Genomic DNA, 22,877 nt, shown 5'->3' on the forward strand with positions numbered 1-22,877 from the left:
GTGAGGCCTGCTCACTGGCTAATGGCTGCCATCTCACTGTGTCCTCACAGGGCAGAGAGAGAGAGAGATCTTTCTTCCCCTTACAGGGCCACCCCTTGGATTAGGAGACCACCCTTATGACTTCGTTTGGCCTTAATTATCTCCTTGTTTCCTAGTACAGTCATCCTGGTGTCAGGGTTTGGACCTAGAATCTTGGGGACACAATTTAGTCCACAGCAGTGTCCAAAGTCAGGTAAGCATCCCAGCAGTGCTCTGGTGACATGAGAAATTCCTGTCTCCACAGAGCTGAGGGACAGCGGTGCTCAAATATAGACACAAACTGGGTGCTCTGGGACCACAATTTGGTCCGATAGCTCAAAGAACTTTCTAGCTGGAGCCACAAAAGATGCCATATCAAGGCTCTCGATGTCACCCCCTTTCTGTGTGCCCTTGTATAGAGGCTGAGTGGTAAAATGGCCGGGAGCTGCCCAAGGAGGGCCAGGTGGTGCCCTGTGATGGGAGGGAGGTGAGTCCTGTCCTGCTGGGCTGGTCTCCATTGTGCCTTGACCAGAATGGGCCATGTCTAAAGGGGAAGGATGTGGGTCCAGCCTAGGAGATCCTCCAGGAGCAGGGACGGGGACACAGGCTCTCCTGCCTGCTGGGCTTTTGCTGGGGAGCTGAGGGCTTCCAAGAGGGCTGTGTGTTCTCAAGTGTGGGTTTCTGCAGCTCTGCTGGGCCACCTGCCAGTCCCCTCTTCCTGGGACATGTGACCCGCAGCACGTTGCAGGCAACATCAGCCACAGGGACACAACAGGGGCCCATGAGGCCAGGGTGAGGGGCTCATGCTCCAAGACACCATCTATCACCCACTGCCCCCTCTTTCTGGGTAAACCTGGGGGCCCCAGGTTCCCCTGCTGCTCCTGGGTCCCCTTTGAATAAGATACTGATAAGCGAGGGGAGGGGAGGGGTTGGCAGTGATCAAAGACTAGTGCTCCCAGGAGACTGGTCCCCTAAAGTTCTCCTCTTAAATGAAGGGGTACTCTTGTCCAAAAGAAGTTTTGAAAGTGCTGCATAAGATATATTTTTTTTTTTGGACTTTCCAATGCTCATTTAGCATTTTACAGGAAGTGAGAGGGCCTGAAATAAAGAAATCAGTGTGATACTTTTAACCCACATTTCTCAAACCATGGAGGAAAAAAAATTTCATGTGACATCTCTTCTTGTCCTAGACAACAAAGAAAGAGCCCTGCAAGTGCAGAGACAACCGTGGCACGCATACAGACCAGGATCTGGGGAAGAGGGGGGCATTGGCAGGGTGCTCCTGACAAGAGGACCCTTCTCTGCTTGGAAGAGCCCTGGGCTGTCCTCAGGGGGCCAAGAGCAAACCACAGCAGCTCCTCCCACCACCCCACCACCGACCATGCAGCCCAGAATGGTCCCTCTGCTTCAGTACCTTGGCTCCTGGGGTCCCTGGCTCACCCTGTGTGGAAAAAACAAGGCAGAAATAGGTAAAGAAAGGAGAGAGAGAGAGAGAGCAGTAGAAGAGCTAAGGCTAAGGCACTGTGGGTATGTGGGGGTGTCCGTGGGACATGGGGCCACTCCAGACTTTCCTCTGCTCAGGCAGGCAGCCCCAGGCTATGGGAGACCTCCTGGGCTGCTGGTCCCTAGAGGGTCCTACCCTTCCCCCAGGTGAGGGGGTGGCACATGTGAGCCTCAGCAGGGAACCCAAGGAGAGGAAGGGATGACATTTGGTTTGGACACAGCGCCCCCTTTAGGTAGTCCTGTGCAATGTCTTCCAAGGTGCCTCTTCTTGCTGACCAAATGGGTGCTTAGGGTGGGGGTTCAGGAGAAGGACTCCTGCTATCCTCTCTGAAGCTTCAGAAACATGGAGCTGCTGAATTTTAGAGCACATGGCAAAGAACTGGCTTCCCTTTGTGCACTGGCAGGCTTGTGAGGGCTGGCAAAGCTTCACTACTTTTTTGCAAGACATCAACATCTGTCTTAAGGTGGTGCATCTGGCATGAATGCTGCTTTGAGGAAAATGTTTCCTGATCCTGTCTGCCCTCTCCTCAGTCCAGCCACTATGCCACGGAGCCCCTGCTGCTGCAGCTGACCTCCCAAGCCAGTTCTCCCAACCTGCCCTGGGTGGAATTTCAGCGTTTACTGACCTTCATCCCGGCCACGGCGATCCCAGGAGCCCCCTGGCAGAAAGAAAAAAAGGCATGAAAGGTTCCTAGGTCGGGGCAGCTCGGAGGACATGCTAGCCTTTTCCGGGGGTGGGGAGGGGGTGAAGTGGACGGCTCACTTCTGTGGCGCCCAGCGCCCCCGCCCCTGCAGAGTGCCCTGCACGGAGTGGGCACACTGGTCATGAGGCTCGGGCCACCCTGCCTGCCAGGCTTCCACAGAGGCACTGCAGGGACCATGGGTTGATAGACAGGACTCCAGGGGGTGTCCCTGAGAGGGAAGAGGGGCTTCACTGGAACATGAAAGAAGGAGGAGATGGAGGGGATGGGACTAGAATGAGGCCCCTGGGGGAGGGAAGAATTGCAGATAACACAGAACAAAGGGACGGGTTTTATCAGGTTGTTAACCCTGAGTGTGGATGTGGGGTCAAGCTCCCCCAGAACTCTCTGGTCCGTTGCCTTCATGGGTTAGGGAGGGCTGAGAATGAACCCCACTTTTATATTAATGCAAGATGACAGACCATAGGTGAACAGGTGACCCAAAGTGCTACTTAGTAAATCCCAGGGGGAGATGATTTTTGAAGGGTCCCTGCTTCTTACTTGGGTCTCAGGACCACAGCCAGAGCTGAGTCACCTGAGAGTCTCCTTGTGACCAGATGTCCCAGGAAGAGACCTGGCTGGGGGCACTGGTGAGAGATCACCTGTGGGCCAAAATAGAGCCCCACCTGCCCCTACCTGGGGGACAGGCAAGTGCGGGAGGGGAGAAGGTCCAGGGAGGAAGTGTGCACCCAGCAGGGTGCGAGAGGAAGGAGGCCCACAAAGGAGCCTGGACCCTGGGGATCCCCCAGAGTTTGGGAGAGAGGGCTGGGCACTGGGGAGGGTCCTCGGGGGCGGCCTGAGGTGTGAGAGGGTCAGGTACCTTGGCTCCGTGCTTGCCCGGCATCCCTGGCATACCCCGTTCTCCCTGGAGGAAGAAAGAAGAAAAACAATGAGAAGGGGACCAGACGCAGGGCCTGTGGCTTGCAGGGAAGTCAGCGAGACCCGCCTGGCTGGAAGCTTGGTGCGCAGGCTCTGAGGACCCTGCTGTGGCTGCACCCATGTGGCCACTGCCCTCGGCCATGTGACGTCAACTTGCAGAAGGACCAAGTTACAGATCGAGCAGGAAGGGCCCCCACAGAGGCCTGCCCAGTGGAATCTGAGTGGGAGGTGACGTGCTCAAGATCTACTGCCACCGTGTGACCAGGCAGGTCCTGGAGCGTGGTACAGCCCAGTGGCTGCTTTCCAGCCCCTGTCTGGGAGTTCGGTCTCCCCATTTTTGTCCCAGCAGGCTTCCCAGCATGGCACCTGTCAGCTGGGCCAGGGAGGCCTTGCCTCTCTTCACATCACCTGGGTCTAATGCTTCCAAGGGCCAGTGGGTCTGGGTCTGGGTGCTGCCCATCTATCTCTCTGTGTCCTTTCCAGTTCCTGCTCAACCAGAGGCTCCTGCTGAACTGTCACCTGTCTGGGATATCATAGGTGTGCCCTGCCACCTCAGCACTGGCCCTCTTTACCTTCAACCTCTTTGTCTCCCCCTGAAAATGCCAGATCTATGGGGGAGGGGTAAGACCAGGAAGAGGGGACACGCCACGAGGAGGTGCGTGGGCCAAGACATAACCTGCCATGTCAGAGGAGGGGGAGGGCCACCCTGTCTCCATGAGCTGAACTCCACATGATGCCACAGCAGGATGCTGCAGCCGGGGCCAGGATGTTGTCCAGCAATAGGTGACAGTCTCCTCCACCTGAAGCCTGTGCCGCGGGTCACCCAGAGCCCTGACAGACCCTGCTCCTGGGAGCCGTCCTATGGGTCTGAGTGCTGTGGTCCGTGGGCCAGGCTGCAAGCCCCTCCGGCTTCTAAAGGCAGAGGGTCATCTGGTCCCACCTGCCCCCAGCCCCCTAGCTTTCCAGCTGTCCACTCTGCCCACTCTGCCATCTTACGGGACGTGCTGGTCCACCCCTCTCCTGGCCACAGCTAGTGTGACTCCCCGCTCTTCCTCCACTCTGGAGTCCAGGCAAGCTTCCCACACACAGGCTAGGTCACCAGACTCCCCTGCTTCAACACCCACTGCCCGGTACTGACTGTAGAAAAAAGGCCACCTCCTTCCTGGCCTGGTCCCCTGGTGTGCATCGGCTCTTATCTGCACTGCTGGAAACACCACCCAGTCTCATGACTCTATATGCCTTTCTGCTGTTCCTCAACTCAAAACCCTGGCCCAACACCGTGGCTCCATGAAGCCCTTTGTGACCCCCGATGGCCCTTGTTGGCTCCTCACATCAGCACTTCGCATTTGCCATCTGCACCAGAGTCACGTGTGCCTGGGATGGCTTCATCTTCATCCTCTTCAGTGCCTGAATTCTTACCTCCCAATGCCAGAGCCCTCCTTCACCCTGACCAATGTCCCTCATCCACAGATGGGAGGGGGGTGCAGAGCCGGATTCAGGAGGGGGCCACAGCAGGCCAGCGGGCAGCCAGGTCTGCCCCAGCTGCTAAATGTCACTTTATGGAAAGAGCAGAGCGAGGCCCAGCTGCCTCTTGCATACTCCCTGTCCGGCTCTGGGCTCCTCACTTTCCATTCTCCAGCTATGGGGTCTCCAAGTGTCCTTTCTCTCGTGGAGCGATGCTCTTCCCGTCTATTGGGTAAGCAACAGTGGCTCAGAGAGGCTGGGGTGATTGCCAGATTGGTGAAGAGTAGGACTTTGAACGTCTGTTGCCTGTCGAAGCCCAGGTACTTGTTTCCCTTGGCTGCCCCAATGTCAGACACATCGATGCTCCATCTGCCTCCACCAGATCATCGCAGCAAGCTCAAAGCACCAAACACCCTCTGCTGGGTTCCTTGGGTTTGTGACCCCTAGGGTTGGAGGCAGCTCAGCTCACTTACAGTGAGGGCTGCTTAGCCCTGAGAGCCTCTGGGCCTGCCTGGCATGTAGCTCTGCACTGTGGCCAGCAGGGGGCGGGACAGGATCTCGTCTGAAGTTGGCTGGGATGGTGCTCAGAGGCCCTTCTTAGGAGCGTCAGTGGAGGGCCCCGTCACCCTTTCTTTTGAAGGACCAGGGTCCCCTGCTAACACTCCAACTGGCTACACCAGGCTGACTCATCCTGGAGTCCCCAGATAGAATCCCTTGGTGGGGTACAGGTGGGAAATCAGCTTAGGAGCCCCTGACTGTTCAGGGGCCTCTCCTCCCTTCCTCTTTCCCTCAGCTTCCCCCAGGTTCCAGCCCCCCTCTTCCCGCGGCCCTTTGGGGCGTCTGTATGACTCTTTGCAAGCCACTTGCCCTCTCTGCCCCAGACTCCTCATTTGCACAGTTAGATTAGACCAGAGGCCTGCTCCCGCCTTCTCCCGCCACCCAGCCCTGTCCTGGCTCCTCTGTACACCCTTAGGAGAGGTGGGGACATTCACTAGGTTGGCAGCTTGGGAAAAAGGCCCGGTTGGGGAGGGAGCCTTAGCTGTGAATGCAGATGCAGTTCTGGGAAGGGTCCTGGGGGCTCTGCAGTCCCTCCTCCTGCCAACGGCTATTGAGGGGAGAAGCACCCTAAAACTGGAGGGCAGTTGGAAAGGTGAGGCCTGCTTCACGCGCATCTCTGAAGAAACTGTGCAGAACAAAACCGGGGTGAGAGGTCTCCAGGCTCACTGGCGTTGTCCTCAGCCCACGTGGGTTTGAACGGAAAGACACACCATGTGCTCCCGGCTCCCCGGAGCCTCCTGGGAAGGTGGCCTCCTCGGCAGGGTGGCTGACCCTCGCCCTTCCCTCTCCTCTGGGTCAAGTCTGTTAATTCTGCAAATGACCCAAGCTCCCTTGATCCCCCTCTAGGCCCCACCCCTGCTTTGCTGGGCAGGAAGCAGGGGTTCCTGGGTGACCCACGCCTGCAGCTCCCTCCTTGCTCATTAGAGTCAGGCTCAGGGCCCCAGGCTGTGGGCTTGGCCCTGCCTGACCTCGGGGCTGGGGGTGGTGCTGGTCTCTCCTAGACCAGGAGACCTTGCTTCCTGACCGTGCATGAGGTGAGAGGGGGCCATGGTTATCCTCCAGGGTCTAGGGTCACCCGGGCAAGGGCACACTGGCAGGACACCTGGCTGAAGGAGGATGGGGACATACTTCCGATCGCGGAGCCTTCCTTGTGGCTGGTCTTTGTGAAATGTATCCAGAGCGCTCCTTTCTTATTTTCGAAGTTTTAGGTCAGGAGTTGGCGGCGGTTTCCATCCACTGGCTCAGGACTGGGCGGGTCTTCAGGGGCTGCTGGGCTCTGATTTGTCTCTGCTCCTCCCTTCCTTGTCTTCCCAGTGGGGACCTCACCGGCTCCCCAGGGACTCTCAGCCATCTAGGTCATTCTGTGGCTGGGGAAGTGGGCGTCCCAAGAGTGACAAAGGGTCTTGGTCCATTTGTGTGGCGCGTGAGGGCAGAAGCTGTGACTGGCCACCCTCTGGGAGGCTGGCTCTTTAAACTTGATGCCAAGAACCAAGCCTGGAAAAGGTGGGCCGCAGTTGCTGAAGCTGAGGAGGCCCCCCAGGGAGGACCCGGGGGGGGGGGGGGGGGGGGAGAGGTTGCCCTGCCTGGTCTTAGAGGCCTGTCCCAGCCTCCACTTCAGAGCGGCCACTCAGGCTCCGGGTGGGGGTGGGGAGGCTGCACCCGAGCGCAGTGTGGCATCAATAGGTCCTCTGTTCTGCACAGCTTCCAGGTGGAAGACCCATCCCTCAAGACAGGACAGAGCGAGCAAGCACTTTGGAGTTCACAGGCCGCACTCTGGTCCTGTAGGAGTGGCTTCTCAATTGGTGATTTACTGTCTGTTGAAGGGGCTGGGCAGGGACTTGGCGACTGAGATGGTCTAGAGGGAGGTAGGGGGCTTCAAGGTCAGCTCCCAGCCAAACAAAGGTCAGGCCAGGAAACTCCAGGACATGACGGACCCCTGTAACCTGAGGTCTGGGTGGGGAGGGCCGGGGCTGAAGGCAAGGAACACGGAGCCTTTGTTCTCTGCAGGGGAGGAGGAAGGCCTGGCTGAGTGGGGGGTGGAGGGCTGGGGGGGGGGTGTAGGCAGCAGCAGGCACAGGCCTGGACCAGGGCCCTTCCCTGGACTGGAAACGATGGGGGTGGGGTGCTCATGCCTTTCTCCCCCCAGAAAAAGTTCCCAGGCCTCCCTTCCGGGAAAAACACAGCTCAATTCCTGCTTCCCTGCCCCAGCCAGTCTCCAGACCAATAAGGACCGGAACCACGGAAATCCCAGGTCCTCCGGTAATTAGGGCCGGCAGGAAGTGATCTAGGGAATTACCGGGGTCGGGCGCCCCATTGAAGGCCAGGGCTTTGGAAGGGCGGCTGGCTTGTAATCTCAATTTGAGATCGGTTGATTTTGTAGTTAGTTCCAAAAAGAAAAGTCAGCTCTAATTAATCTGTGGACTTTGGAGTACAGAAGAAACCGGGCTCAGAGAGCACAGGGTGGGGGCTGGTGTCCCTGCAGCCCCCGGGGGGCCTCAGATCTGGGGCTGGTGTCTCAGTTTTCTGATCTGCTTTAATTTAAATGGTCTGGACATCCCCACTGAGATTTCATGGCTTTAAAGAAAATGCTGTCCCTACCCCACAGATTCCCATCTGTCCGGAGCCCTCTGCAGCATGTGAACGCCCCTGGAGGCCTGGGGTCACTCTGGCCCTTGGGGAGCAGCAGGGGTGCAGGAACCTTCAGGAGGAGCTGTTGCAGAGGGTGGAGAGAAGCTGCATGGTGGCACTGGATGTCAGGGACAGTCCCAACCGCCTGGGGAATCACTGGAGGGGGTGCTAGTGGGAAAAGCACTCCATTTCCTTAGTCTTTGACTGAACAGGGCAACAAGTCCTCTGTGATTCTGCCACAGGTCCTCAGGTAGGGCTGGAGGCGCCAGGTGGCCTCAATCCAGTCATGGCCTTCTTATGAGAACAGCGTCCACCTCTGCTTTCTCCCATGGAAGGACTGAGGGGGAGGCTTACTGGATATCCTGGGGTCCCTGAGGCCCAAGCAACACAGGGAGTAAAGTCACTCAGAGTAAGGCTCCGGGATCAGCAGCCCCGGCTCGGCCACTTTTTGTCTGTGGGCCGGGGGAGAGCCTCTGTGAACCTCGCAGTGCTCTTCCGTAAGCCGGGGTAGGAGTGAGACCCGTCTCACGGGGCTGTCACAGGGGGACAGCTCGCTTGTGGGGGAGACTCAGAAAGGCAGTCATAACACCGCTGCCCATAGTTCTAGAGTGCCGTCCTGGCCCTCGTTCTGACGGGCGGATCAGAATCATCGCACCATTCAGCAGGAGAATGAGGTGGGGCTGCTCCTGGGCTCTCCTCCCTGGGCGCCCCTGCCCCGAGGACTGTCTCTAAGGCCTCCTGGAGCAAGTGGCCCTGGCATCCGGGCGCCTCTGGTCTGGAGCAGCCTGCAGGAGGCACTGTGAGCCACAGCCTGGTTCTCCATGCGAACCCCGAAGCTTAACACCCCAGGGCAGAGGCGGCAGCCGCAACCCCACTTGGGATGAGTACCAGCTCTGATACAGATGAGCTCCCATCAGGTTCTGTGACCCACATAGTCTGCCAGTGACTCTCTTGTAAGGGAGCTGAGGTGGCAATGCTTTGAACACATTCTGTGTCTTGCCGCGTATTTAAAGTAGATCCATGTCATAAATGTGGATGGAGTCGGTACCACGTGGGTGTTCAGTGATGCTCGCAGTGTCTAGGCAGGAGGGCTGGCCTGTGAGCACAGACTGTGCTGGGCTTTGGTCTTGAGAAGCTGGTGGAGAAGCTGGCCTTGCTGCCCTTTGAGAGGACGCCAGGCCCAGTCCAGCAGTAGAGTTGAGGTAGCAGTGGAAGGGGCTGATCCTCAGCAGGCTGAGAAGTTCGGTTCTACCCTGGGTTGAAAGAGGCCTCCCTGCACATGTGTCAAGGGACACTCCCGTGGTGGATCCGTGCATGACCCCTTGGGTCCCCTCATGCCCTGACAGCAAGGGACAGTCACATGGTCTCTGTCTCAGCCCTATTCCCACCCATGGGCTCCAGCTCCTCCCTGGGGTGGTGGGGGGGAGCAAATGCAGCTTTCAAGCAGGTGTGACCACGCCCCCTTCAGCCTCCTACCTGAGCTCTTCCAAGGGAGAAGTGAGGGAGGGGAGGGCTGCTGGGCTCAGGGAGGGAGTTCAGGTGATCAGCCTCCCCATCCCAGAGAAACCACGGGGAGGGTGGTCTAAGGCTGCCATCAGGCGTGGATTCAAGAGGCGTGGCTTCTCATCCCAGCATGCTGTACATTAGCTGTATGACCTTGGGCCAAGGGCTAACCTCTCTGAACATCTTATCTGTACAATGGGAGGAGGAGCTCTAACCACTGGGAAACAGGACCAAGTGAGGCAGCCTATGATTGACCTCTGGCTAACCCAGAGACGCGAAGTATTGCAAACTTGTCTTTGGGCATCAATGATTAAAAAAAACAAAAAGAGAGAGAGAAACAAAACAAAAAAACTCTTCATCTCGGGATTCTGAGGGGAAGCAAATTTCCGTGTAGACGTGGCAATCACTAGGGTCAAGACACCTACCAATCCCCTTGGGGCTGAGGAGTGCCCCCACATCCTTGGGAGTGGGACCCTCTGCTGTTGTCCTGGGCTGGGAGCCACCAGCCTGTAGGACTGCAGGAGCCTTCCAGGGATCCAGAGAAGCAGGGAGGGGGCCACGTCCCCAGCCTCTCCACACTGCAAGAGAAGAAGCCGGGGTGGAAGAGCAGAGCTGGGTGGTCTGGCAGAGAAAGAAGGGAGGGAGGCGAGAGTCCAGCACGGAGAGGAGGGCCTTCTCCTCTTTCCAGTGAGTCCTGAGAGTGCTGATGCTTCTGACAGCTCTGCATGTGGGTTTAAAAGACTTGGACACAGGCAGAAGGAGCCCAAGTCTCCCCACAAAGCTAGGAGCTGCTCCTTCTGGCAATGTGCAGCCAATCTGTCCCCAGCAAGCCATGGCTTCCCTGAACTGGGAGGGCTTTTAACCCAGTCTCCCATCTGAACACAACCCAGACCAGCGTTACCCACCTTCCACTTGAACAACCCAGGAAGGGAGCCCCCTACCCACCTGCCTTCCCTCCCCCACTCTGTCCCAAGGACCTTGGCGTTGGGAGGCTCCTCTGGTGGAGCTGGGATTGCTCTTCCCGGAGGGTTGCCCCTAGCTATTTGCTCCTCCCTAGTCACCTGCCCCCACCCTCAGCAAGTGATGCTTGAAGGAGCCTCCTTCTATCCCCAGAGCTAGCCTCTTGGCTTCTTGGGGCCAGGAGCTGCCCTGAACTACCCTGTTTTCTCTGCAAATTCAATGCAGCCAGAGTTGAAGGATTCTTGCTACAGTCTGCACTTAGGATGGCCATACTCCCGGGCCCAGGTGCTCTAGTGTCAGGACACCTAGCCTCAGCTGGGGCCTCTGCATCCCCAGAACAACAGACAAGAACAACAGAAAGCAGGGTGGTCCCCATCCATGGTCCCCAAGCTCAGCATGGAGCTCTACCCAGGTAGGGTCCTGTAATCTTTCTTCTACTTATCAGACCCCCATGGGGCCAGTCCAGACATGGCTGCCCAGGTGAGCACAAGGGATTCTCCTGGGCCTGAGGTATGCACCCGTTACACCAGGGCTGTTGGTACAGGAATGCTTCTGTCTCCTAATCTGGTAGCTGCCAGAAAGCAGGGTGGTCCCCATCCATGGTCCCCAAGCTCAGCATGGAGCTCTACCCAGGGAGGGTCCTGTAATCTTCCTTCTACTGATCAGACCCCCATGGGGCCAGTCCAGACATGGCTGCTCAGGTGGGCACAAGGGATTCTCCTGGGCCTGAGGTATGCCTGGCCCAGAGCCCTCCTGCCTCTGCCCCTGTCCTTTCCCCAGTGGAAACACTGAACCCTGCTCAGGCAACCTCACAAGTGACGCGAAGCTCACACGGGGTGGTACATATCCAATGTACTTGTGCATAACCGAGCCCAGCTCTGTGGGCTCTGTGGGGCCCCTCATGGCTGCCCAGGGCTAGGGTTCTCCCCTCCTTCTTACCTTCCGGCCATGGTAGCCCTGGATCCCCGGGTCTCCCTGGGAAGAAAGAGACGGCCATCAGGTGACTTTCCCAATGCCAAAACGGCCAGCACTGCTCCCCCACAATACCACTTCCCTTCCTCCCAACAACTCCAAATCTCTAGGGGCCCCTAGTAGCTGGCAGGGGGCCCAGAGTGGGAAACACACACAGCCACCTCCAGCCGCCCCTGGGACAAGAGTCCTTGGAGACTCTTCTGCTCTTCAACACAGCCCCCTTTGGCTGAGGCACTCTGGGAAGGGCCAGCTTGTCAGGGACTCAGGACCCCTGATGGTCAGTTCTGGCTCCACCAACGACTCTGTGGAAGGTGGACGAGCCACTTTTCCCAGGGTGCTCAGCTCCCACATTCATAAAATGGAAGGGTGAAATCAGTGTCCTTGTCCCCAGAGCCTCAGAGTCCTCAGCTTCAAAGGGAGGGTCTCTTTGACATTGTGCGCTTCTGTGCAAGGTTTAATAAGAGACCAGATGACTCCAAGGTGGCTTCCAGCTCTGAAACCTTGCGGACACTATTTTATTGGGATATTGTGATGGTGTCGCGGGAATCTGCCTTGAGTCTCTTAGAACATAAACTTTCTATGGCGGCTGCAGCTCAGGCCTGAACCTGCAGAGGGGCAAGACGGGCAGGAACCGGAGCAGCTCCTACAGGGACGGTGGGGCTTTGGAAATGAGCCAAGCTGGCTGGTCTCTCAGCTCCTTCCTCAGCCCCCTCCCGCAGGGAACCCTCCCACCTGTTTGATGCGCCACCCAGGAGGACTCTCACCTTTGGTCCAGGAGGCCCAGGTAAGCCCTGTGGAAGCAAGAAATAGGTGAGTGGGGGTGGTTTCCACAGGTAAGCGAGGTGAGGTGGGTTTATGGTGCAGGCTGCGCCAGAGCGGCTCCTGACAGCCATCACGAGAGAACAGGTATGCAGAGAACCGTTCTAGAGCACCCAGAAGAACATCTGGAACCTGTGGAGGGCACTTGGGGACAGCAGGCTTGTGTCCCTTTTTGGAACCACATGGGCGCCGTGGGCAACTCTGCTGGGCTCAGCCCCTGGAAACTAGGTCAGTGACCTCATGCTAAATTGACCGTGTGGTGTGGTCTAGGTCCTCACCCACCCGCCTCCTAATTGGGATCCCTCCCTGGAAAACCAACCTTACCCAGCAGGGCCTCAGTTTTGCCCTGGCCCTGCCCACCTTCAGAGGAGCCCGCTGTCTCCCTCTGCCCAGGGTGCTGTGACCACAGCAGCTGTCTGTGGTCAGGTGGGGTGGGACCAGGGGCCTTTGGAAGCCAAAGGGAGAGGCCAGGGGAGGCTGGCTCCATCTCGGTCTCGGGCGTAGGTCTGGGCAGCAAGCGTGGGCTGCAGGAAACCACGATGCCTAGGTCTGGCCTGTTTCAGTTGGTTTTAAAAACTTGCTTTCTGGTTTGTTCTTTATAAACAACCTAACAAAGAAAACCACCTGGCTTGGTTCCTCGGAGGGGAGCTCCTGTGTTGAGCGGGAGAGCGGTGGTCAGCAGAGAGGGGGATTTTGAGCACTTTGGTTTTCTTGGCTTGGTTTGGTTTAATCTTCTAAATGCACTTCCTTCCCGGTTTTCCATTTTCCCATGTAAAGACTGGTGGACGTTAGACTAACCTCCCTCTCTGGGGTCATGGGGAGAAGTTACAGAAAGATTTAAAATCTGAGCTGGGGCCGAGCAGAGCAGGGGAGCCAGCTTCTAGTAACCCTGACTTTCACACTGTGGTAATGGCCTTCGAAACAGAGTGTCCCCCAGCCCAGAGGGACCCAACACTGAGCTTCAGGATCAGCCCAGGAGGGAGCAGAGGGGCTCAGACTCAAACCTGGCTGATCTCAATGTGGCCAGACACAGTGGAAGCCATTTGTCTGGGACACCGGACCCGTGGTTCCACCTCTTAGATCTACCTCAGAGACACCCTCAGAGATGTGCACAAACATTTGTTCCAGGATATAGATTGCACAAGGGGACTCATTCGCTAAGTTATAAATAGCCCAGCAGCCCCGAAATCGATATCATGAGGGACTCTTTTCTGATACAGCCCAGCTTCATGACATGAAGTGAAAAACTTCACATGCCAACTGTTCAGGGATTTAGAACATTACCAACCGGGACCCTGTTTATGGCTGGTAAGGAAGGACTCCCCAAAATGTTAACAGGGTGAACTCTAATGTGGGGAAAGAGGCCATTTAAAACAATCCCTCATTATGTTGCTATTTTTTTCACAATGAATGCATGATAACTTTGTCATAAGAGAGAAAACTTTTTTTTTTTCAACCCACAGGAAAAACATTATTAAAAGGGAAGCTGATTTTGCCTTAGCCCCGTCCCTCTGAAAATATAGACTCGGTCCTCTCCCTTCTTCTCTGAAGAAGTCCAGACACATGCCCAGTTGTCCTGCCCAGCGGCTCTGTTGTGCTAATGGGCTGAGGAGGAGGAGGATCTTGGCCATGGCTTGAACGTGGGCAAGTTGGTGGCCACTGGGTTTGACCGTCACTTGGAAAGGGGTCTCTGTTGCCCCCTGGACCCCTCCTAGTGGAGGCCCTGCCAATTCTCAGGCTGGTCCCTCTAAGTGGCTGGCAGGGGGCCCAGAGTGGGAAACACACACCGTGGAAAGCGTGTTCATGCCCCCCCCCCCCCCCCCGTAGCCTTTCAGAACCACTGCCTCTGACTTGGTTTTCCTGAGCCCAGGGGTCTGGGACAGCCATCAAAAGTGGCCCTGGGAGATTTTCTCTCCAAGTTGCTCTCTGCTGAGGCTGGGAAAGGGGAAGCCGATTAGTGGTCTCCCTACAGGAAGGCGACACATGGACATGAACCCAGCAGGTGTGTTTGCAGAGCTGGAGGGCAACAGGGGAGTGCCACTGAAGGGCAGCTCCTCACACGGCCACCCACGTCCAGCAGCCTTGCCAGGGTGCTTCGGTTTTACAGAGGGAACTCAGGTTCGCTTTGGCTATTCAAGGTTCGGAGGTTTCCAGAGAGTTCTTGGGCTGAATGTTGAAGGAGACAGGGGAAGGATACTTACAGGTGGCCCCATGGGCCCTGGCAGTCCTGGGTGTCCCAGAGGTCCACTTGGTCCAGGGGGGCCTGGTGGCCCGGGTGGGCCTTGGATGCCAGCCTGGCCCTGTTCGCCCTGAGGTTTATTGAGATGAAAGTTAGAGAGAGGATCCCTGGAGAGAAGGACCGGTTCCCACCCCAGGACCATGCACCCGGTGAGGCCCCACGTGGGCTCTGTTGGGAAGGTGACAGTGGGGGAGACGGTGGCGTGATGGTGATGACGCTGTGGTGCTGGTGACTGCATGCAGTGGCTGATGGCAGCGAGAAGAGGGTGAAGACATGAGGTCCCCAAGCGGTGGGGCTTCAGAGAGAACTTGGCTGCACAGAGCAGCGGGTCCTCAGGCAGAGCCCTGTGTGGGGTAGCGGTAGACAGTGACACAGCCCCGACCGGCTCCTAGGCTGGCTGGATGTCCAGAGTCCAGCCCAGGTGGTCTGCCATCCAGGCCTCCCTCTGCCACCCTCTCTCGCTGAGCCCAGCCTCTCTCCTGCCTCAGGTCTTAGCCCTTGTTGAAGGTCAGCTCCAGATGGTCAATGAGGCCCTTAGGTCGGAGGCCTTGGGATTCTGTTTGGCTTCTTGTTTAATTCAACAGGAGACTTTATGTGACCAATTTGGATTGGTGGCATCTGATACAAAAGAATCCGGGAGCCCTGGCAACCCTGGACCCACATCCCTGCATCCTGGAACAGCCACCTCATTCAGGTGGGACAGGAGTGTTCTGGTCGGGTGGTCCCTGCCCTCCCTACCCTTTCTTGCCTGTGGCTTGCTTCTGTCACCACCAGATCTGCCTGACCTCAGAGGTTTGCAGCCCTTGGCTTGGTTGAAAAGCCTTTGAAGCTGTCCAGGACGTCACACCCATATGGCATTGTGAGTTCTAGTCTCTCGACCCGCCCCATTTCTGACCCAACTGCACTGAGCCCTCCAGGCCTGTCCCTAGGATGTGCTGAGAGCCCAGGAAGGCCAGGGTGACATTGCATTCCCTCATCAGCAGGCCAGAGCCTGGTCCATGTGACTCAGATCTGGGGTTGGGGGCAAGCCAGCCATCCTAGACCTTGTCCTGGGCCATGACATCGTTTTATAAAAGACCTCTGCAGGGAGGATTGGGGCTCAGCTGTTTCAGGGAGGAACCGTCCCTCTAGACAGAATGACTGGTGGCGGGACAGCTCCTGGACACAGGGGGGCACAGGAGGCTGGAGTTCCAGGCCACCCTCCCTGCTCAGTGTGACCCCAGAGGACCCCCTGGCTCTCCTGCTTTTCAGTGGGAAGAGGGGAGCCAAAGAGTCCTGCTGTGGACTCCACGAGGGACACAGTGACTCTAGACAGGAGCTGGTGACCTGGGAGCTGGAGGTGGGAGATTTGGCCACAATGGCTGCACAGGCTGACAGTTAGAAGGTCCTAGGGCAGAGGATGCAGCCAGCAGCCAGGCTCCGGGGCCTGGCCCCATCCTGCCAAACCCCGAGAAGCCACTGTAAGGGCTCCGGGTGTCCATGGTGGAGGTGGAAGCTGCTGCGTGTGGAAATCACTTCAGGGATCGCCCTGGCCCTGCCCAGCTTCATGTGGGTTGCTGATGGGTCCTAGGGGACCGTGTCTCTCCTGAACCCAGAGAGGCTTCACTACATTTGGCCTTCCAGAGGGACCACTGTAGCTTCCTTTCCAACCAGATGAAACCCGACGAAGGCCCTGGAGTCCTCAGTCACCCTCAGGATCCTCCACACCCCTCCTCTGCCTTAGATTCTCCAGAATGTTCCTACATTTTTGAAGGATAATTCACTGGGCAGGGAAGGCTCGATCTGAATCAAGTCCCAGAGGTCCTTTCTGACTGTGAAATTCTAGAATCTTCCATTGCCAATTCCACTTCACAGAAGAGAAAAACCGAGGCTCAGAGAAGTTGAGCCCCCTCACTGAGGTCACGTGGAGAATTCTAGGTGAAGCCAGGACCCCAGATCCGAAGCCCAGGCTCTCTCCTTTCCACTGAAACAAGCCCTGTCAAGATGGGCTCTCCTTCCAATTCTCTGCACTTTGGAAATGGCCTCCAGCACCATCTGCTAAGCACATCAGAGCTTATGTAAAATTTCCTCTCTCAACTCATCTCGGGCCGACTTGCAGAGCCTGTAGAATCGATATTGGTTTATCGATAGGAAATGGACCAGCTTTTCATAGCCCAGGATGGCCAGCCGCATAGAAACCTCATTCCCCTGGCAGAGTCCAGAGCAGGAAGCAGAGGGGCCCCTCTTCTCTCCTGCTTTGGGAACCAGGTCAGGGCACATAGAAGGTTCTGGCTCAGCCACCCCTTGCTCTGGAAAAGCAACCTGTGGTGGCCGGGATGGAATCCTGGGCCCTTGGCGTCTTCCTCAGCAGAGTGGGGGTGATGAGCATGGTACCTGCCCCCGCCTGGTGGCTGAGCTGGGGTGACTGAGATGATCTGCACAGAGTGCTCCCGCCAACGCCTGACCCCAGCAAGGGCGCCACAAAGAGCAGCCCACCCCGCCCAGGCCATGAGGGGCCGTGTGTGGGGCCCGGAGGAGGGGCTCCCCTGCAGTGGGGTCTGGCATGGCAGGGCTGGGGGCGGTGGGGCGGGCCTGGGGCTGCTCTGGGCCGCCAGCCGCCTCTGAGCTGCCCTGCTGGGTAAGCGCTGGAGCGCGTGGAGGCTCTGGAGGATTTGGCCGGGTAACGTGATACACAGCCTTGGGCCTTGGGTAGGGTGTGCGTGGTGCGTCCCTCTGTATTTTTAGCTGTTTGTGGGAGTGATTGTTCAGCCTGGGCCGGTCAGGGGCCTGGGCATCCGAGCTTCCAGAGGGCTGCTCAGAGTCCTGCCACGCCCAGGACTTGGGGCACTCCCTGTGCAGTGTAAGGACAGTGAGGGGCAAGGTGAGCAGCCCTGGGCTCCCTGACCTGGAATTAAGCTGTGACCTTTTGGAGAGCAGGGGAGAAATTGCTTTTTTCCCCATCCCAAGCTCCTAGGTTAGCAAGGCAGGAAGAAGGAAGTAGCTGCTCACAATGATCACACCCAGCGGTTGTGGGCTGTATTCCCTCTGCCAAAGCCCTCACTCCTCATACTCAGGTTACAGGTGACCAGATGCTGAGCAATCAGCATTTCTAAGTATAAAGGATGTAGGTCTGACTGAGAGCCCTGGATGTGGGTTCAAAGACCTGGCTGCCGGTTCCAATTCTCCCTCTCACTGTGCGTGTATCTTTGGGTCAATCAACTCTCTGAGCTTCAATTTCCTTGTTTCCAAATATGAGTAACAGTAACAACAACAGCTAGGAACTATTTCCAGGAACTATGTGCCAGGAACTATTTCCACCTTTCCTCATGTACAACAAGAGCCCTGTGAAGTAGACACTGTTATTATTCTTATTCTACAGATGAGAAGCTGAGGCCCAGAGAGGGCCCAGAAGGCACTTGCTTAAAATCATACAGCTATTCACGGGCAGAGAACCTGGGCGGGTCCCTGCTCTGTGTGACTTGGCTTCACCTACTTCACCTCTCTGAGCCTTGGTGTCCTCATCTGTGAAATAAGGATGATCATGCCTAATTCCTAAAACTGTTGAGAGAATTACATAAAATCAGGCCCGGACAATGGATAGCACAGTCCCTGGCTGCAGTGACAGCCTGGCTGGTGGCCGAGTGGTGACGGTCTGGTGGAAATCGCGGTTCTCTAGGGCCTGGGCGTGCGCATGCTCATGTCTATGGTATCAGGGTCCATGTCTGTCTGATTAAGTTTAACCATCTTAGAGCCAGGTTCTGGCTTGGTCCACAGCCCCAGCCTGCCTGTGGGGCCCAGAGAGTGGCTGAGTCCCTCGTGCAGGTTGGCAAGCAGAAGGTGTCTACCTGGAAGGTCCGCCTTTTTATGACGGGGGGTGGAGCCAGGCGCACGGAATTGAGGAGAGGCAGCAGCTGAGGAGAGAGATGAGGTGAAGGCCAGAGGGCAGGTATTCAGAACGATGCCGAAAGTCACCAGGAGGGGAGAGTGGCCAAGAGGGTCGTAGGAGAGGAAGAGAGAAGAGAGGTTAGCGTGAGCCTGGGGACTGGAGGGCAGACATGGACGGGCACTCTCAGCTGGCCCTTAGATGGCACAGCTGTCCCTCAAAGGAGGAGTGGCCCTTGGTCTGCACCCTACCTTGGCCTCCAGGGTGGAGCTTGGGGCTCTGGCCAGTAGCCCCGAGCATGGGGGAGTGGCTCTCCTTGGCCATGCAGCGGCCACCTGACACATGGCCCAACATGGCACGGCCAGCCCTGCCCGTCCCTGCTCAGTGGACAGACGCTGACCACTGCAGACTCGGAGGCTCTGGCTTAGAAGCCACAGACCAGCTAAATTGGTACTTGAAGTCAAGCTGGTGCGCGGCCTCCTTTGGGATCTTTTTTGGTAGGACGAGAAAGGCTGAGGTCAGCTACTCTGAGGAGGATGTCAAGCGGGGTCCTGGGCTGCGCCGGCCCAGGGTGTGGTGCGCGTGGGCACACGCTAAGTGCTGCTGAGGTCTCCCGCTGGGGCTGGCAGGTTTGGAAAACAGGCTGGGTAAAGAGGTCTCTGGAGTGGTCAACCACTTTTTAGGGGGGAATAGGCAATTTGCATTTTTTTTTTTTTTTTTACTGGGGACTGAAAAACCAGGCCTGACTCCTGCTAGGCAAGAGCCCTGCCACAGAGCGACAGCACCAGCCCTTTCACCCACCCTTTTAATTTTATTTTATTTTGAGACAAGGTCTAAGTTGCCAAGGCTGGCCTCGAGTTTGTGACCTCCTGCTTTAGCCTCCCAAGTAGCTAGGAATTCGGGTGTGTGCCACCAGGTCTGGTTCTTTAATGTGATTTTTATTTCTGAAAATTTTTGCTGCTTCCCGTCCCTCTGTGCATTGAATGCCGAGTGACCCATGGCTTTAGGAAGCAGTTAGAATCCATGTGCCAAGATGGTGCGGAATCAACCACTTGTTTTCAAAAGCACTTTAAGGGGAGGCTCCTGCAAGGAACCTTAAGAACCAGGAGGCATTTGTGCCAATAAGGTGCCCAGCTGAGGAACTGGAAGCCCCACGAAGGGGTCCCTCCAGGTCACCACCACAGGCGGCTGCCACTCACAGGGCCCTACCCCTCCTGCTACGGGGGCTGGGGGTGTGCCATGTTGGGCTTGGTGTCCAGGAAGCCTCTCAGCAGAGAGGGGCAGAGACCTTCCAGGACTACCAACCTTCAGGGTAATTATCTGGTTGGAGCGCAGAGCCGCTGGGGGGCTGCTCGGGTTCTCCTGGTTGGGGGACGAAGGCGGCAGAGACCGGGTGATGGGCAGAGGGAGAGGGAGAACCCTGACTCCAGCAACCCAGCCTGGCTCTCCATGAGGCCGGCCACCCCGCCATGCCCGAGGCCCACGTGGAAGTCAGCGGGCTGTCAGAAGCCCTGCATCCCGCCCTCTTCTAAGTCAACGTGCTCTGTCCATCAACAGGGTGCCCAAATCACTTCCCTCCCCAGACTGCCTCAGCACTAAGGCTATGCTTGGCTGCTCTCTGTGGCCAGGGCACTTCTGGAACCTTCCATCACTGCTCTCTTCCCTCTCCTTGTGTTGGGCTGAGGGGCAGAGGGTCCGTCCTCTCCTTCCCCAAGCGTTCCTTCAGGGCCAATGACACACTGCCTGAGTGTCTCCGGCGAGCTGTCCCTGGGCCGGGGCATGCTGTCTTTCTCTCGGGTAACATAACAATCCCGTGAGTCCATCATTTCAAATCAACCCAGCTGCCCTTCTGTTATTGTGTATCAGGCGGGAACACCAGGCCCTGCGCCCCGGGAGCCCACGCCACACAGCTCTGTCTGCACTGCTGCCCGCTCGGGTCCCCCAGCCCAGGCCCCGCCCAGCCACGGCCTCAGACCTAACCCTGCCTCTCACAGTCCAGGCCCACTGTGGCCTCTCTCTGGCCCAGGGACACAGAGGTCAGAGACAGGCATGCACGCCTTCCTGCCAACCAAGTGGCTGGGCAGAGGGAGCCCCTGCCAGCCGGGCCCTCCCAGGGCCTTCCAGAGTTGCGGCCACCCTGAGCCTGGTCTGTGCCTATCTCCATCCCCAAGTCCCCCACCCCAGCACTGCCTGGAAGTGGTGGGTACCAAGGGGAGCCACATGTTCGTCTGTGGGCACCATGAGCCCACGACAGAGGAGGTGGCCACCCACTCAGGCTCATCCTCTCTGTACTTGCTGCCCGTGCACAGGCTCTGCTGCTGGCCCTCTGGGCCCTGCTGGAGGGAGCCCAGCACAGCCTGTCCTCTCCTGTCCCCAGCACGGTGCCTGTTGTTGGTGCACAATGAGGACTTCCTGTGGGCCCACAGTGGCCTTTTGGGTCCTGTATTTTGGGATGGAGCAGCCCCAGGTAGTGGTGGGGGAGGAGCCATCTCAGCCTGGAAACCCCCATGCTCCAGAAGAGGGCTCCCTCTGTCCCCCATAGGCCAAGCAGAGACTCGATCCCTGAACGGGTAAGTTCCCCATGATCTCTGCTCCTCCGGGTTTGGGTCACATGAAGCAATGACCAACCCAAAGCCCCACATATTTGTCCAGGGAAGGCTGTCACACATGGACACTCTCGCGGGCACACACTTGCTCTCGACGTGGGCGGGGTTTGACAGACCATGCGAGGGTGAGGGGCAGGCAGCTGGAGTTCCAGAACGTTCGGGAGACTCCACCCAGTCAGCAGACAGAAGGACAGATGGACCAAGACACTTGGAGTCAGTCCCACGCAAACACACACAATGATCCCCGTCCCCTGGACGGTCAGCTGGGCTGACTCAGCACACCACCTCCCCATGCCTCTCTTCTCCTGCTGAGTGACGTGGGCTGTGGCCTCCTGTCCCCCAGGCCCTGGGGTGCCTCGGACTCTGGAGAGAGGAGGTTAGTGGGACTGTGCCTCAGGGAGGGATCAAAGGGCCCTACCCAGTTGGGGGCTCACTTACCCGGTGTGGGTACTCGCCACACTGACCCTGGAGAGGAGAGGGAAGGAAAGGGGTGATTAGGTCCTTGTTGGGGGGCCTGATCCTCAGGGCCCCCAAGACCAATGGACACACCAAGCTTCTCTCTACCCACGAGACCTGTTGTCCAGGCCCTGGTCTGAGCCCTCTGAGACCTTGTCCCTGGCTGCCATCAGGGACAAACCCCTCAGAGCTGTTGGAAAATCGCCCCAGGGAGCACGGGGTGGGATTACGCAGCAGCACACCTCCTGCAGAGCTGGGAGTGACCACCCGCCAGTCCTGATGGCAGGCCCTAAGGCAGAGGACACCTTCTCTGGGCCGAGAGTACCAATGGTGTACAAATCGGTACCTCGTAACCCTGAAGGCTCAAGGGCCAGGGCACACCGTGGTGTGGCAGGCGGGAGGGGCAGAGAAAGGAGCTGAAAAGGGCCAGGGTCAGAGCAGGCGCCCTCGGCCCAAGAAGGGAATGCCACCACCCACCTCCCTTCCTGTCCTCACGTGCTCTGGGGCCCCAGGGCTCTCCTGGTCCCTGTCCATCTAACTCAAGTTTGAAAATGACCACGGCGACCCCTCCCCAGCTGTCAGGACGCTGCGTGGGAAGGACGTCCTAGGAGCCACCCCCACACCCGACCCTGTGCCCACCTTTTCTCCTTTCTGTCCTGGGGGTCCCTGCAAAGAGACAGAAACGAGAGAGTTAGGGGGTCAAAGTCCAGGATAAAGGGGCCCCAAACCTCTCTGCCGGAAACTGGGAAGAGGAGGTACCCACCGGCTGTCCTCGGGGACCCGCCAGGCCCTGTGGAGAGGAAACACACAGGTCAGCGGTCAGGGTGGGTGGAGTGGGCCCGAGAACCATGGCTGGGTGGGCTTGGGATGGTTCTGGGTGTTTCCCCCCGAGGGTCCTGGGGTCCTGGAGGCTGGCCTGTCAGCCACGTCCCCCTGTGCCTGACCTGTTCAAGGTGGTGTGTGCATGACCAGGTGGGCCCTGTCCCCACAGATGCCACCCTTCAGCCGTTCCTCCAACCACGAGTGTCTCGCGGGATCCCCAAGGGGAGTGGCTCCTGCGCCTGCTGGTGTTCTGGGGTCCTGCGTCCCACACTCTGAGCTCCAAGACACACTGAATGTCCTGCCTTCTGCCACTGAGCCAGAAGGGCTTCAGGGCACAGGGCGGCTGGCTGGGCCAGTGCTGCAGACCCTGGGGCTCTGGAGAAACCTTGGTACCGGGGAGGCTGGGGTTGGCACCTAGCCTGAGCCATGTTCTGCGCTCCACGGAGGAACACAAGGGGTCTCAGGGTGACCTTAAAGGGCATCTTGTCAAATTCAGGGTCGGGAAAGCCCTGCGTTCCTTGAAGAGGTCCCGGGGTCTCGCTCTGGGGGTCCCCTGCATCGAGGAGGCCACACAGCTGTTGTGTGGACAGAGGGGTTGACAAAGACGTCCTGGGCTGTGGGCGGTCCCTGTGAGGCGGGCTCCTGGGTGTGCCAAGTTCAACTGGCATGGCCCAAGAGGAAGGGTTGCCAAGGTGCCAAGAAGGGGGTTGGCAGCTCAGGGAAGGGCAGTGCCAGGGAGGGAGCCCAGCCCTGTCTGACCACAGAGGTCCCGTGTTCCCACTCCACTCCTCTTGGGACTGGCGGGACCTCAGGAGGGAGGGCTTCTAGGTTTGGCTGCAACCACAGCA

General features: G+C 57.9%; 1 protein-coding gene across 1 annotated transcript in view; it reads right to left on the reverse strand.

The window, feature by feature from the left end:
• Col13a1 (collagen type XIII alpha 1 chain) overlaps positions 1–22,877 on the reverse strand; it is a 144,608-nt gene that overhangs the window by 35,210 nt on the left and 86,521 nt on the right. The window contains exons 10-20 of the mRNA XM_071610721.1: positions 21,971–21,997; positions 21,847–21,873; positions 21,190–21,216; positions 19,451–19,507; positions 18,108–18,173; positions 14,246–14,353; positions 11,990–12,016; positions 11,193–11,228; positions 3,082–3,126; positions 2,148–2,180; positions 1,433–1,459 (exon numbers count right to left, since the gene is read on the reverse strand). Of these exons, the coding sequence (XP_071466822.1) occupies positions 1,433–1,459; positions 2,148–2,180; positions 3,082–3,126; positions 11,193–11,228; positions 11,990–12,016; positions 14,246–14,353; positions 18,108–18,173; positions 19,451–19,507; positions 21,190–21,216; positions 21,847–21,873; positions 21,971–21,997 (480 nt within the window). The remainder of the gene's footprint in view (positions 1–1,432; positions 1,460–2,147; positions 2,181–3,081; positions 3,127–11,192; positions 11,229–11,989; positions 12,017–14,245; positions 14,354–18,107; positions 18,174–19,450; positions 19,508–21,189; positions 21,217–21,846; positions 21,874–21,970; positions 21,998–22,877) is intronic.

This window comes from Marmota flaviventris, chromosome 4 (assembly GCF_047511675.1).
Source record: "Marmota flaviventris isolate mMarFla1 chromosome 4, mMarFla1.hap1, whole genome shotgun sequence".
NCBI classification, from domain to species: Eukaryota; Metazoa; Chordata; class Mammalia; order Rodentia; family Sciuridae; genus Marmota; species Marmota flaviventris.